This window comes from Lethenteron reissneri, chromosome 68, assembly GCF_015708825.2.
Source record: "Lethenteron reissneri isolate LAM-NWPU_2019-01 chromosome 68, ASM1570882v1, whole genome shotgun sequence".
NCBI classification, from domain to species: domain Eukaryota; kingdom Metazoa; phylum Chordata; class Hyperoartia; order Petromyzontiformes; family Petromyzontidae; genus Lethenteron; species Lethenteron reissneri.
The window spans coordinates 1,432,603-1,447,802 of NC_083846.1; the positions used below are offsets into that span (position 1 = coordinate 1,432,603).

The following is a 15,200-nucleotide window of genomic DNA, read 5'->3' on the forward strand; positions in this document are numbered from 1 at the left end:
AACAAAGGGACTCAGAAGATGAAGACGTTATGAGAGACTCCACGGGAATCCAAGTGATAACACAAGAGCTCGACGACCTATCAACGACAATCAGGAACGAAGACAAGCTCCCCGCAGGAATTCGAATCACTCAGCTAATGACTAACAGACTGAGAGAAGTCCGAAAGGAAGCCGACTTAGAGTCAGTATCACCGAAAGACCGTCCCCTCATGGAGTATATACCGCCCCCTGGAGGCCAAACCGACGAACTGCAAACTGATGAAGGAGAACCCAAGGGCAAGAGCGTATTACCCTCGGATGAAGCCAAGGCAACTCAACCGATAGTAACGCAAAAGGAACTTTCAATTGAGCCGCCCGAAACCACGAAGGCCCTAGATCCAAACCAAGAGGGAAGAGTCCTTACAATAGAAGAACAAATAGAACAACAAATTGAAGCAGCAGACGCCCTCGAGAGGGAGGAGAAGTCAAAGCTCGCGACACCAGCGAAACTCACAGACGTTGAGCCACAAAATAAATATGGAAGTAACATCAAATCACTCTCTTGGGTACGTGGACAGAGTCCAGGGATTGATCGCACAAAAGTTAAAGTAAAATCGCCAGGACATGGTACACTAAGGGCAGAGGCAAAAACTGAAGGGAAATGGCAACACGAGCGACACGGCCCTGGGCGCGCACACAGAAAATGCACACCACTTAAACACAAGAGACACAGCACAGACCAAAGTGACAGATTGCCTGATGATAACTTGTTTGATGATGACGCTGTCAGCAATCAACTTTCGGAATACCTGTTCACCAGTAAAACCCTTAAGTTGATGGACAAGGCTCTAGTCAGAATTCCCGATTTTGACCCCCACAATAAGACTATGGATATCCACACACATATCGCGACAGTGGAAGAGGAGGCAATGATTAGAGGGCTGAGGAGACGGGATGAAAAAGCGAGTTTGTTGAAACGGACCTTACATAAAGAATCTATTCCATGGGTAAAGTCACTACCACACAAGGTTAGAAATGATTTTAAACAATTGAGCCTGGCAGTGATTCGGAAGTTTGGAGAATATTCGACACTCACTGAGGGGTTTTATGCTGTAAAATCGATGACCCAGGGCATGGACCAAGATCCACGTGACTACCTCGTCCAATTTAAAAGAGCGTATTACGCAGGCGATGTGAATCAATACCACGAAGGGGATAAAATGTTCAAAATAATGTTTTTTGAATCCTTGAGCCCAGAGATTACAGAAAGGGTGAGAATGGTTTTGAATCCAGAAACCGCATCCTTACGCCGCATAGAGAGCAAGGCGTACATGGCATGGTTATACAGAGCTAAGAATCATAATTCGGATCCAGAACACAGGGAGAGGGATGAGGAACCCAGCCTCTCAGAGAGGAATAAAAATCACCGAGCAGTCCCACCATGCAGAGAGCAGCAGAAACGCACGCACACATGGCAAAATAACCCAGAGAGAGGTTGGCACGAGAATGAGAGCGGCACAAAGCCGAACATTCAGGAGAATCGCAGGAGGGGGAGGTTCAGAATAGAACCATACCAACACCCCATGCCCCGACATGCGCAAGGTCAAGATTACCCACAGGGATGGCGAAGTAACAATCCAGGAAAAATTTGGCACCCAAATGGGAAAAACACTGGGCCAAGGGTGCAGGAGAATCGTAGGAGGGAGAGGTTCAGAGCAGAACCATCTCAACACCCCATCCCACGACACACACAAGGTTCAAATTACGCACAGAGATGGGAAGATAACCACCTAGCGGGAAGGTGTTACACATACCGCGGAGGTATGGATGCGAACATTCACGAGAATCGCAGGATGGGAGGTCAAACACAATCGATCCAATTCCGACCAATTCCTCCACCGGCTATACCAGGAGGGAATAGAGGAATAACACAGAATACGGTCCAAATACGTGATGAACCATCCACAGTGATTGAGAGCGGGCAGCCCATACGCGCCACACCCGCCGAGGTGTTAAACCCGGCGCTCAATGTGAAATACAGGCAGGCTGCAAGTGACAGGGCGGGCAAAAACGTGGACAGTGCTCCCGTAAATGACGCGCGGATCGAATACAAGGACAGGGTTGCATTGAAGCGTGATCGGACAGTACAAAAACAGACAGCAGGGACACGCCCTGAGGAGCGCAGGCATGAGCCTTTGAATGGAAAATATCCAAGGGAAACCAAAAATTATGTGGATCGGAGTGCTAAAATGGAGACGAATGTCCATGACGTATCGGGAATGGTGTTGAAATCCAACACACTAGTAAAAACAAAGAGGGCAACATTACGAGGGACAGAATTAAATCGACACACGGACTCGGCAAATGTGCATGTAATCGCAGAGAGAGCGAATGCCTCGAACCAAGGGTCAAAGTGGGTCGGGTGCGCGAATTCTGGTTATGTGCAGCACAATTTTTCACCACACACTCCCACGACACAGAGAGTGAGAGAAGAAACTACAAAAACGAACCCCGAAAACCGTGATCGAATTATCGAAGTGATAAGTGGTGAACGAGGCAACATGAGGAAAGTAACGCATAAATGCGTTCGAAACCGCTACCTAGCGTTTCCCAGGATTTAACAAAAACAAAAATGAATATTCGTCGGAGTCATGATGTATCAGAACCGATGTAACGCAATATCGATGTTTAACGCTTGTTTAATTTTCTTTGCTCAATTCAAATAACCATGTTAAGTTGTGACACGTACGCGCGCGTTGTAAGGAATAGCAGCAAAACTTGAGGACAATCGATGGTTCATGATGGAAGAAGGGTATACATTTTTTTAAAAATAACCCGTGGCCATTTGACCACTGGTCATTTTTAAAAGGGCGGAATGTTGTATACTAACCCTTCTTCCATAATTGAGATTAATAATATTTGATGATTTTTATATATTATCTTTTTACTTGTTTTTTTAATGAGTGAAACACACCAAGCGCAGCAAACTGCAAAACACCAGGTGTTGTTAAGTAATGAACCGGAGGAGGGCTAGGATGGCAGAATTTACAACGTTGCTTCAAGGGAAGATAAGGCCTGATGAACGGGCACATGTCACCCGTGCAGGCGGCAGAGACAGTGGGAGTGTCAGCCAGACATAGTTAAGGCAAAAGCCCAATCATCCTGCATGGTTTTAAAGTAACGTCAAAATTCGAAATTCAACAACAGAGTAGGCTAAATTATCGATCCTCGCGCTCGCTCAAACTGGAGACCAGGCTGCGAGCTACATCAATGAACCATTGCCCATTTGCTAATCCAATACTGAATGTTAATATTACTGAAGTCAAAACGAATTCTATGACCTCAGCACATGGGCAAATAATAGGGCAGTGTCGACTCAAAGGCAATGGAAGAAAACAGAGGCGCCTTTGTCTAAATCACAACCACAGAAAACCAGGAATCATCACTGATTGTGTGTTCAGGAATTCCGAGCTAGTTAGAACACGTGCACAGGGGGGGAGCTGATGTAAACAACCCTGCGCGTCTGGATGTGAGGGGGCCTTGGACCTGGAATCAAGAATAAACACTCCCAGAGCAGAAGGTTGGCAGGGGGAGAGGTGATTTAAAAGAGGGTTGTATATCTCTCAAGGCACAAGACCCAGCTGAACAACACGGCTGCGGGGGTCACCAGAAGTTCGCATTCGCCTAGTTAAGACAAAAAGCTCAATTATTCTGTATTGCTATTAAAGTAACGTTAAAGTCGGAATTTAACAACAGGGTAGGCTAAAGTTATCGATATTCACACCCACTCCAATTAAACCAGGCCACAAGTTACGCCTACTGAACCATCACCATTATTAAGTCAATATGAAATGTTATTTCCATACTTCAATACTTTCGATACAATTCGACCCGAAGCATATGACAATCAGAACCTTCCTAAGTCAAAATTGAATCGCACCCAGACAGGAGCGAATAGTCAATATAAGGTTGAAGAGGGAAGGAAATCAAGAGCACGGCGAACTGCAAACGTAAGCAAAAAGCCGGGAACAACACCAGCCCAGCAACAGCGAGTGGGGCTTCGACAGGCCATAAAGTAGAATAATAACTCCCGGGGTCAGGGGACACAAGAAGAAGCAGGCAGACAAAAACCAGAACTGACTCCAAGGTTCAACCGCCCTCACCTACTCAGGAGTGACGGAAATTAATGAGGCCTTGAATTAACGGCAGGCAACAACAACGGCGAGCAGAGATAGGGTGGGGCAAAGACTGCGGACCATGGAATGCAACTTCGTGTCAGTAAAGCCCTGACAAACAAGTTAAGTTAAAGACATCACAATACATAATATCGCACATAACATCAATGTTAACGCTATTCACCGTAAACTATATTCCGCTTATATAACCATCCAGGCACCAAGGAATACGAATTCCTAGGATCAAGAAACTTACCCCTTAGCCTAAGATATCGGAAATAAATTAATAGTAATAAGTATATGCCTGAAAAGACAAAGTAAAACTTATGAAAAGCCAGTATAACGGGATGAATCACAACCAGGTCGAATATAATACATAATAAAAAAAACGATGTTAAACCCAGGGTCGGAGAGAAAGGGAGATCCCGGCCGTCTTTGTATCCCCGCAGCGCGGGATAGGAGTGTGTGTACGCTCGGGGAAACACCTACACTTGGGTCGGGAACCACGATGGGAAACGACAGACCTTAGGTTACATACAGAATCATAACTGTGAAATAGTAAGGGACAAATGTTAACTTAAAACTTTTAACCATTTCTTTGTGCGCCGGGTCGGAGAGAGTGTTGCCCCTCCCTCCAGGTGTGCAACACGAACAAAGACGCCTATGAGACGATTTGTAACGTCTGTGTTTTGGGTTCATGAAGAAGGCCAGACAAGAGATAAATTGCACCCAGACAGAGAGACGACTTCGAGACAATTTGTAACATCTGGTTGTTTGCTCGTGGGTTTTATGGAGGGAGTGTGACAACGGAATATACCGCCAGTGATGCACACAAGGACACACGGACGTACGGACACACACATGGACACACCTGCCTACGGACAGATCCTGACACAGCAAAAATCGGAAGCCCCGCCTTGTGGGCGGGATCCAGGGGGATTTTTCGGCATAAAGTAAAGGATCCTGAGCATTGGAAACCAGTGCGACGGGAGGGTCCACTCAGAAGCTCGACCGGGAGGGTCGACTCAGCAGGAGTGCGACGGGAGGGTCCACTCAGAAGCTCGACCGGGAGGGTCGACTCAGGAACGAGTGCGACCAGAGCGGGTCCACTCAGGAGTGCGACCAGAGAGTCGACTCAGGAGCGAGGGCGACCAGCGGGTCGACCCAGGAGCGAGCTCGACCGGGAGGGTCGACTCAGGAGCGAGCTGCGACCAGCGGGTCGGCTCGACTCATCTTCAGCTCGTCAATCTCTGCTGCCGCCGGAGATCTCCGCTGCCGCCGGTGGTGAGCGTCGCGACTTGGCGACGATCCAGCGCTGCACGCTACGAGCGAGTTGTGGGCGCCACCTACCGACCGGGTTCCGAACTGCGACAGCGTATCAACTGCCATCCGAACCAATTCGCCACGGGATCGACTGATACGTATGACGCGCACCGCCCCCTCACCACACGACCACCAGGCGTCTGTTTGACCTAAAGAATCGACTCCGAACACTGACTATTCAAGACAACTCTTACCACTCAAAAACACTCGAACCCATAAGCCATCCGTGGCTGGAAAGCATCACAACGAGACCGAGTGATGGCCCTCCGTCGTTTATAAGAGTATTCTTAATTTTTATCTTTAATATTTAGTGGGCTGTACTCTTAATCGCATAAATTCCCAACAGATCCATCAATACGAACTGATTCTTGGCACCTCCTTCCGCCGAGCCACGCTCACGTGGGGAGTGGTGGCCCACCGGATCCTTATCAGGTGATCTGGTCCCCAATTAGTAAACTTGGTATAAGATAACAATCTTCGGAAAAGGAGCACCGTCGCAGGCCCTTACTCCGAGCCGTTCTGAGATAACCTGCCGATGTATCTGTTGAGATTGGTGCCTTTAAGAATAATAACTGTTTTGATTGTGTTTTTTTTATCGCCGTATAATCTTTCAAGTATCTTTCAGTCATAATCGCCGCACGTACTCGCATCCTCTACAGAATATTCAACTGTCCCGTGACCCAAGGTGTTAACAACGTGATAAGGGTTGCGTATGATCAATAAGGAGTGCGGTACTGCGTGAACAATATTGAGTATAATCATTCATTAACGTTAAGGTTTTCTTAGCATAGTATTTGCATGTTTTAACGACTCTCTCTCTCTCACTAACAACCATCGCGTTATGCGGGATCCATGTGCAGTTGTCAAAGTGAAATCAGACAATCGTTGATGATACTGTATTGATGCCGTATTGACGTTCCGGGATTGAGAGTTCGCATACTATATCATAGTTAAGGTTGAATTAGTAATAAATTGATCAATACAGAAGTGGTTGTGTGATTCTTTCCTGAAATCTATGCATAAGATCTGCTTCTGCGTTGAGATTTGAACTTGGTGACCTTAATAAACACACTAATACATACTCAGTAAATGTTAAAGCGATAACGGGGTGAACCGGGGTCTGGTTATCATAACGACTTGCGTTATCATAATTACACCCACTCGCATAATAATACGATTACCTCTCGAATTGGCATAATTAAAATGTGCGTAATTACATAATTAACATATTTCCGGATAATTACACATTTGGCCAAATTTCATTAATTATTATTATTTCCACTGAATATTCATAACCCACACGTACAACATAATAATTCACCCACGCACGCATACAACATAACAAATTTTCATAACCAACATATACAACACTACTCGCCAACAGCACTTGCCCCAACAGTCTGTAGCAGGCTAAACGGGGGATCTTTGTCTTTATCTCACACCTCCCCTTCTGCTCATCCCATTAACCTTCAGCTTCGCCCGGCGTGCGGTTAACGAGCGACCCCGATGTTGGAGTTAATTGCCGTGCTCCTCGTCTGTGTCTGAGATATCGTTGCTGGGGGAGGGAGATCAAATGACGGTGGTGGCTAGGAGATGTTAACTACCTCGCCTGGTGTGCAGGAGGTTGTGGGTTCGATCCCGACCCCGACGCCTGCTGCTGTGTATTTGGAGTTTGCATCTCTCTCTCTATCATCATCACGGTGGCTAGGAGATGTTAACTACCTCGCCTGGTGCGCAGGAGGTTGTGGGTTCGATCCCAAACCTGACGCCTGCTGCTGTGTATTTGGAGTTTGCGTGTCTCTCTCTCATCATCATCACGGTGGTTAGGAGATGTTAACTACCTCGCCTGGTCTACAGGAGGTCGTGGGTTCCATCCCAACCCTGACCGAAGCCTGCTGTTGTATATTTGGAGTTTGCGTGTCTCTTTCTCTCATCATCATCACGGTGGCTAGGAGATGTTAACTACCTCGCCTGGCGCGCAGGAGGTCGTGGGTTCGATCCCGACCCTGACGATGCCTGCTGCTGTATATTTGGAGTTTGCGTGTCTCTCTCATCATCATCATCATCATCACGGTGGCTAAGAGATGTTAACTACCTCGCCTGGTGCGCAGGAGGTCGTGGGTTCGATCTCGACCCTGACGATGCCTGCTGCTGTATATTTGGAGTTTGCGTGTCTCTCTCATCATCATCATCATCACGGTGGCTAGGAGATGTTAACTACCTCGCCTGGTCTACAGGAGGTCGTGGGTTCGATCCCAACCCTGTGACGCCTGCTGCTATATATTTGGAGTTTGCGTGTCTCTCTCATCATCATCATCATCATCACGTTGGCTAAAAGATGTTAACTACCTCGCCTGGTGTGCAGAAGGTCGTGGGTTCGATCCCGACCATGACGCCTGCTGCTGTGTATTTGGAGTGTGCGTGTCTCTCTCCCCGTGGTCGCGTGGATTTGTCTCCGGGTCCTCCGGTTTCCCCCTCCACATTTAGAATCAATGTGCCGCTTTAGAGTATTTGGCTGCTATACATTTACCACGTGAAATTCAGCCACTTGGTTGAGCAGTCATTGGTGATGGCCAGGTCGCTTCTGAAGAAGACCCACATAGCTCAGTGGGGCATTACCTGATACACTAGAAAGAGTTCGTTTAAAATAGCTTCACATTGGTAGAGGAAATGTTGAACTTCTTTCGCACCGTACGTAGGTAGCCAACCGTGCTAATCGGAGGTGCGATTGGTTGGCATGTGCCGTGGTGGAAAGAATGCACCCCCCGCCCCCCCCCCTCGTGTGCAGCTGCACCGCCTGCACTCCGGACAGCTCCGTCCCTCAGGCGTGGCAGTGAACCGAGGATTTCTCCAAATACCCCGAGCGAAAGTGTGTGGCCGCACGATAGGATAATGAGCTCGTCATTGCCGCACTTAATTGAATAAATCTGCTGTGTTACGAGGCCTTGCGGATGGTGAAGCTGCGAAACGATAGGCGTGAGGATGGAATCGCTGTTTAAAGTCTTCAACATTCGAGCTGAAAAACCGTTCGACGTTTCGGGCAACAGCCCTTCGGCATCGCGCGTGCGCTATGAGCGCGTGCATGTTTGTCGTGTCCACTGCTTGTCGACGCAGCAGCCGCAGTGGCATCATCGCCACCACCTCCACCACCACCTCCACCACCATAATTAACGTTTGGTTTAATTGTTACTTGGAATTACTCTTTGGTTCTTTCGGTAAAGTCACGTAGAAAGAAAATAAATGAAATAATAGAATACGACGTTTCGATTGCAAGACAAGCAGTCGTCATCAGGTCGAACTAGATTTGAGAGAGAGACAAAAACACAGACACGGAGACACACAGACAGACACACGAGCAGAGAGAGACACACACAGAGACACACAGAGCGAGACACAGACAGACACACAGAGAGAGAGACACAACATAGACACACAGAGAGAGACACAACATAGACACGCAGACAGACACACAAGCAGAGAGAGACACACAGTGAGACACAGAGAGACAGAGAGAGAGAGAGACAACACAGAGACACACAGATAGAGACACACAACATAGACACACAGACAGACACACGAGCAGAGAGAGACAACACAGAGACACACAGAGCGAGACACAGACACACAGAGAGAGACACACAACATAGACACACAGAGAGAGACACAACATAGACACGCAGACAGACACACAAGCAGAGAGAGACACACAGAGTGAGACACAGAGAGACAGAGAGAGACAACACAGAGACACACAGATAGAGACACACAACATGGACACACAGAGAGACACACAGAGAGAGAGAGACACACGACATACTTGGGAAGTCCAGCGAAAACGAATCGACATTGCGAAACGCTGAAATGTACGTGACCATGGGGGAAGTTGCTACCGCGGTCACTGGCCTATTCTTCACATGAATATGGCCAACTCATATTCTTTGCGTCGTTCGGTAAAGTCACGTTAGATGGGTTCAAAGAAAACAACAACAAAAAACTACCGACGTTTCGATCGCAACACAAGCGGTCGTCAGCAGGACCGATCGCGTTGCGATCGAAACGTCGTAGTTTATTATTTTCTTTGAACCCATCTAACGTGACTTTACCGAAAGACCCAAAGAATATGAATTCCTGCGGTCACGAAAACTTTAAGTCGAGATTGAATATGGGCAACGTCGCAATCACCGCGCGTCGCAAACCCTAAAACCCACAATGCATCTCACAAATTCGCGGAACGGGGCCCCCCCATTGCGTTGGCGCGTCTTCAACGACCTCCATTTGTTCGGCGGTGCAATTGAATAAAGTGTGGTTTAATTTGTATGCAAATGAGGCGGTGTTAATTAAGCTCGCTTGGGCGTGTCCCCCGAGGCGCCGAGATGGGTCATCGCCTGACGATTGCTGAGGGTCAGACGTGGGGGACGAGAGCCGTGCTGACCGAGACACACGAGGGTAAATGGTCAGCTGAAGAGAGTATAAACGTCGTGGTTTTTTTAGTAAGTGTTCCTGCTACTTGATTTTTTTAGCTGTGGATCAGAGGTCGCAAACGGGTTTTGATTCCTTACCCGTACCCGTACCCGGCCGCACCAGGGTCGCAAACGGGTACCCGTACCCGGCCGGGTATCGGGTAGGGTACCTGATTGCGACCTCTGGGATGAAGCCATGTTGCAGGCGCGGGTGGGTTGATTCTAGGAACTTGAATTGTGAGAAGAGACAAGACGTTGGGAAATGAGTGACAGTTACTCACCAGTGACTCACGGCCTACCCGTACCCGTACCCGGCCGCACCAGGGTCGCAAACGGGTACCCGTATCCGTACCCGGCCGGGTACGGGTAGCCGGGTATCGGGTAGGGTACGGGTATCGGGTACCCGGTTGTGACCTCTGCTGTGGATTAACTTTGGATATTAAAAGATGGGTGGTAAGATTTTAACAGCGGCAAAATGTAAAAATATCGAAAATTTGTGAAATCTGGATGCAAAATAACTGAGAATTCTTGATTTAAAAAAAAATTTATCGAGAAATCTGGAGATAATACAGCAAAGAAAAATCTGCAGGAAATCGGAGACATTTGGTAAAAAATTTGGGAAATCTGGAGAATATATCTGAAATGTTTTTTGGATACAATCTGCGAAACTCCTGAGAAATCTGGAGGGTTAAAAAACTAAAATCCCGAGATATCCGATGAAATATCACTTCGAAAAATCCAGAGACATCTGTAGAAGGATCACACTCGTCCAATACGTCCTTCCCAGTATCTTCCACGTGTCCACCACGACCTAGCAGGGTGGAAACCCCCAGTGAGTGAGAGATGATGTTCGCTGCTGGCAGGAGAGTGGGATGGGGAGACACAGAAACTTCGAGTTCTCCACGGTAATTGATACCGCAATAGGGACGAGTGTGCTAAAGGCATTACGCTAAAGGCATTACGCTAAAGGCAGTGCGCGCTGTTTAGGGAGCGTTAGGTATCGACACGGCAATTTCTTATGCCGGGGCAAGACCCAGCACAAGTAGCTACACATGTAGTAGCAGCTACATATGTAGTAGCTACGCATGTAGTAGCTACACACGCTACGGGCCCCGCACTTTCAAGGGCATCGCGCTAAACGCTTTCAAGCTATCAATTCCGGCTGAGTGATTCTGCACTTGCTCTATTACTATAGTACTATACCGCCTTCGACTTTTATGAACGACCGGGTGTTTAAGGTTGGCGATTTGTCGTATTATCTGTGGCTGTATAGCGAATGAAAAATACAATTACCCTACTATGCAATAAAAAAATTGTTTTAATATTTGTGTTTTTAAATGTAGGGCCCCTTTCTAACAACATATGCTGCAGGCTTCATCCCGCACTGGGAAGACCTCGTGCGCATAAAACTGAGTGTTTGGTAATTGGATGGGTCGCTGGTGTCAGGAGATGACCCTGCAGGTACGGCCCATGCGCATTGTTTAGGTGGCGTTTGGTAACGAGGGTCGTCATCTCGTTATTGGCGAGCGACGATTGATTGATCGGCAGGCGGACGGGTACGCGTTGTGTCGGGAGTTTTTGGTCGTTTAAAAAAATGCGGTCGTTCTTGTTGAGGGTTGCCGATGGGAGTTTAAGCGTGTGGAAGTGTGCGCGGCGTTTAGGGAGCATTTGGTATAACAACGATCTCGTAATTGTTATGTGGAGAGAGAGATTGGCACGTGGAGAGTGCGCGTTTTTTAGAGAGAGTTCGGTACCTGTGTGTGTGTACACGTGTGTGTACACGTGTGTGTGTGTGTACACGTGTGTGTGTGTGTACACGTGTGTGTGTGGGGAGCGGTAGTGTAGCGGTTAGCGCGCTGCGCTATGAACCTGGCGACCCGGGTTCGACTCCCGCTCACGGCCAACACCAGTGAAACTGAACCGATCCTGGGTCCTCCCCTAGGTCGACTAAGCCTCAAATGAGCACCTGGTGCGGTGTGTAAACATCGCCACTGGGGAGACAAAGGCGGCCGGGCGTGGTGCTGGCCACCCACCCCCTCGTGTACCTCAGTGCGCGGTGTTTCTGGGGTGCGTGGTGTACAAGCAGCATGGTGTTAGATAGCCCCTTAAGTAGTAATGCGCGTTGTTTAGCGGCAGCGCGGTAAAGCAGCACGTTGTGTTGATCGATCGTGATTTCTTTTGTATCGCCTCTTCTTTAGCGTATAGGTTTGTTATATGGCCTGGTAAAGTATCGTTAAAGTATCAGCGTGCGCGTTGTTTAGCGAGAGCGTGGTCGCAATAAGTGGTTTGCAAACAGCGAAAAGACTGTGGTGGGTGAGTGGGTAGGTGAGTGGGTAGATGGGTTGGTGGTGAGTGGGTTGGGGGTGGGTAGGTGGATTATTGGTGGTGGGTGGGTAGGTGGTGGGTAGGTGGTAGGTGGTGGTGGGTAGGTGGTGGGTAGGTGGTGGGTAGGTGGTGGGGGTGGGTGGTGGATGTGGTTAGTGGTGGTGGGTGTTGGTGGTAGGTGGTGAGGGTTGCTGGTGGGTGGGTTGGTGGTGTGTGTGGGGGTAGGTAGGTGGGTTTGGTGGTGGTAGGTGGGTTTGGTGGTGGTAGGTGGGTTTGGTGGTGGTAGTTGGGTGGTGTGTGGTAGGTGGTAGGTAGGTGGGTGGGTCAGCGAGTTCGAGTGCGCGGCCTCTAGGAAGCGCGCGGTAGCCGCAGTGACCGCCCGTCCTCCTCCTGCTGCTGCTGCCGCCTCCACACGAGGAGTCGCTCCTCTGGTCCCGTGAGCAGCGAGAGAGGTGGGGGGGGGGTGGTGACACGGGCTGCCGTGAGAGGCAGCAGGGAGGGAGGTCTCTCCCCACCCGGCTCCCCACACACACGGGGCCAGGCAGCCCCGGCACTGTGCACGACTTTGCTGCATACAATAGCCACAGAGAGAGACACCACGGGCGGACAGGCACAGGCACTCGGGGCGTGTACGCGCAAGCTTGAACATAGGTGTGCTGTGATTTCACACAGACACACACACAGACACACACACACAGACACACGGACACACACAGACACACAGACACGGACACACACACGGACACACACACACGGACGTGATGTAATCACATACAGCCGTGCGAAACGTACGGCCACTATTCGCTTACGCCGGTACACACAGACCTTCCACTGTCTTCACGCACGCGTGGTCACACACACCACACACACACACGTGGTCACACACACACACACCACACACACACCACACACACACACGTGGTCACACACACACGTGCACACACTAATACGCACGTGTACATACTCAGGTGTTTACACACTAATACACACGTGTACACACTAATACACACCTATACACAGAGACATGCACTGTATATACACACTTTAGACACCTATATACTGTAAACACACATATCTATACACGTGTACACACAGACACGTGCTCACACACGTGTTCACACACACACACACACGTGTACACACACACACCTATCTCCACACACATCTCCACACACACACGTGTACACACACATCTACTCACACACACGTGTACACACTCCCATCTACACACACACACACGTGCTCACACACACATCTATACACACACGTGCACACACACACACACACATCTACACACACGTGTATACACACCCATCTACACACACACACACGGGCTCACACATCTACACAAACGTGTACACACACACACGAGGGCAAGGTGGGTGTGGATGTGTGCCGCGTGTTTGCAAGTCCCGACGAAGACGACGTCTTCGTGTTCTCGCTGGGATTGTAGTCGCGCTGTGAAGATCTGACGACTTTGCGGGGAGATTTACGAACGATCGCGGTGAACGAGGGGGGCTGACAAGACGAAGATCGACGTTTCGGAGGGGGGGGGCCCTACAGCAGCTGTGAAGACGCGTTTGTGTCATATCCACTGCTGGATGAGAGAGGCCTCTCTGATCATCAGCTGTTGTTTGGAGGATCGTGAACAGAAGGCGAAGAGCGAAAGCCGCCACGGGGTTTGTTCGACGTTTCGCGAGCGAAGCCTACAAGCGAAGCTCCTCCCGTCGAGGCGATTTGCCCGGATTGTGATTGACCATACTTCACCATCCTGGTGTCGTGAAGAAGACGAGATGATGGTGATGATGGTGATGATGGTGGTGGTGGTGATGATGGTGATGATGATGGTGGTGATGGCTTTGGATGGATGAAGACGGCGATTCGCGTGGACTTTGAAGCAAGGTGCCAGCTTGTTGAGGATAATGTTAAAGTTTAAAGTCGTTAAACACAAAAGGTGAGGATGTTGTTGTTTACACTCCACAACCAGCGTCGCCATTGTTGTTGTTGTGATGCACAACACCGATCGATCTCATCGGTAGCGTACAATTGGAAATTGTAGACGATGTCGCTTATACATCATCGCAATATAAATATGTTATATTATTATATTATTTTATAAAGTTTTATTATTTCCATTCTACGTGACTTTACCGAAAGAACCAACAAGATGAATCCCTGCAGTCACGAAAGCTTTAAATCGAAATATAAATATGTTATTATGAATTGTAAACGTTAAGCTATAAGTGTTGAGTGGTTTAAGTGTTGCTGTTTGCGGCTCGACACTTTATCAAAGTGTGTTGTTGTTGTTGTTTACAACTTCGGGAGGTCACATTCGGGGGGGGGGTAACTATTTACTGCTGTGCAGGCTGGTCCGAATGTCTTGTGACCTCCCCCCCCCCCCCCATTGAATTCTCTAAAACGTAATATATTTTGTAAAGTTCATTTAAAATATAAATGAATATGCAAATAAGGGGGGAGGGGTGCGTACAATTTTAGGGCTAAATCAATTGTGGGGAAGGGGGGAGGGTCACAAGACATCCGGACCGCCCTGTACGACACTAAACATTTGCAAGTTCGCGACTAAACGCATCTTTAGAGATTTTTTTTCACGCAATCCACGCGTCGTCCAGCCACGTGGTTACCATTGGGTTCTCATTACAGCAGCAGAGCGGGCATTTGTTAACGGGGGGGGCTGGGCCCCCCACTCCGTGCTGTTTGTGAGAAAGGGATTTTGATAGACCACTTAAAAGTCCCGTAAATGTTGACGAACCATCAGCAGTGGTCCACAGCTCGTGTTGCCTGGCAAGGCTCGTGGGCAACTCGGACGCTTTGTGGAACGGAGTTGTGGAACGTAGCGACACATTAGGTGGTGATGGGTGGGACACCTGGTGGGCAGAGTGGAGGAGTAGGTGGTGATGGGTGGGACACGTGGTGGGCA

General features: G+C 48.8%; 1 protein-coding gene across 9 annotated transcripts in view; it reads left to right on the forward strand.

Moving 5' to 3' along the window:
* The window catches only part of LOC133360411 (pleckstrin homology domain-containing family A member 7-like), a 150,385-nt gene that overhangs the window by 87,869 nt on the left and 47,316 nt on the right, over positions 1-15,200 (forward strand). The window contains exon 1 of one of the 9 annotated variants that reach the window (XM_061579122.1): positions 12,526-14,216. The exons of the other annotated variants lie outside the window; for them this stretch is intronic. Within the exon in view, the coding sequence (XP_061435106.1) occupies positions 14,185-14,216 (32 nt within the window). The 5' untranslated portion in view covers positions 12,526-14,184. Of the gene's footprint in view, positions 1-12,525; positions 14,217-15,200 lie in introns of those variants that run through there. 9 annotated transcript variants of the gene reach the window in all.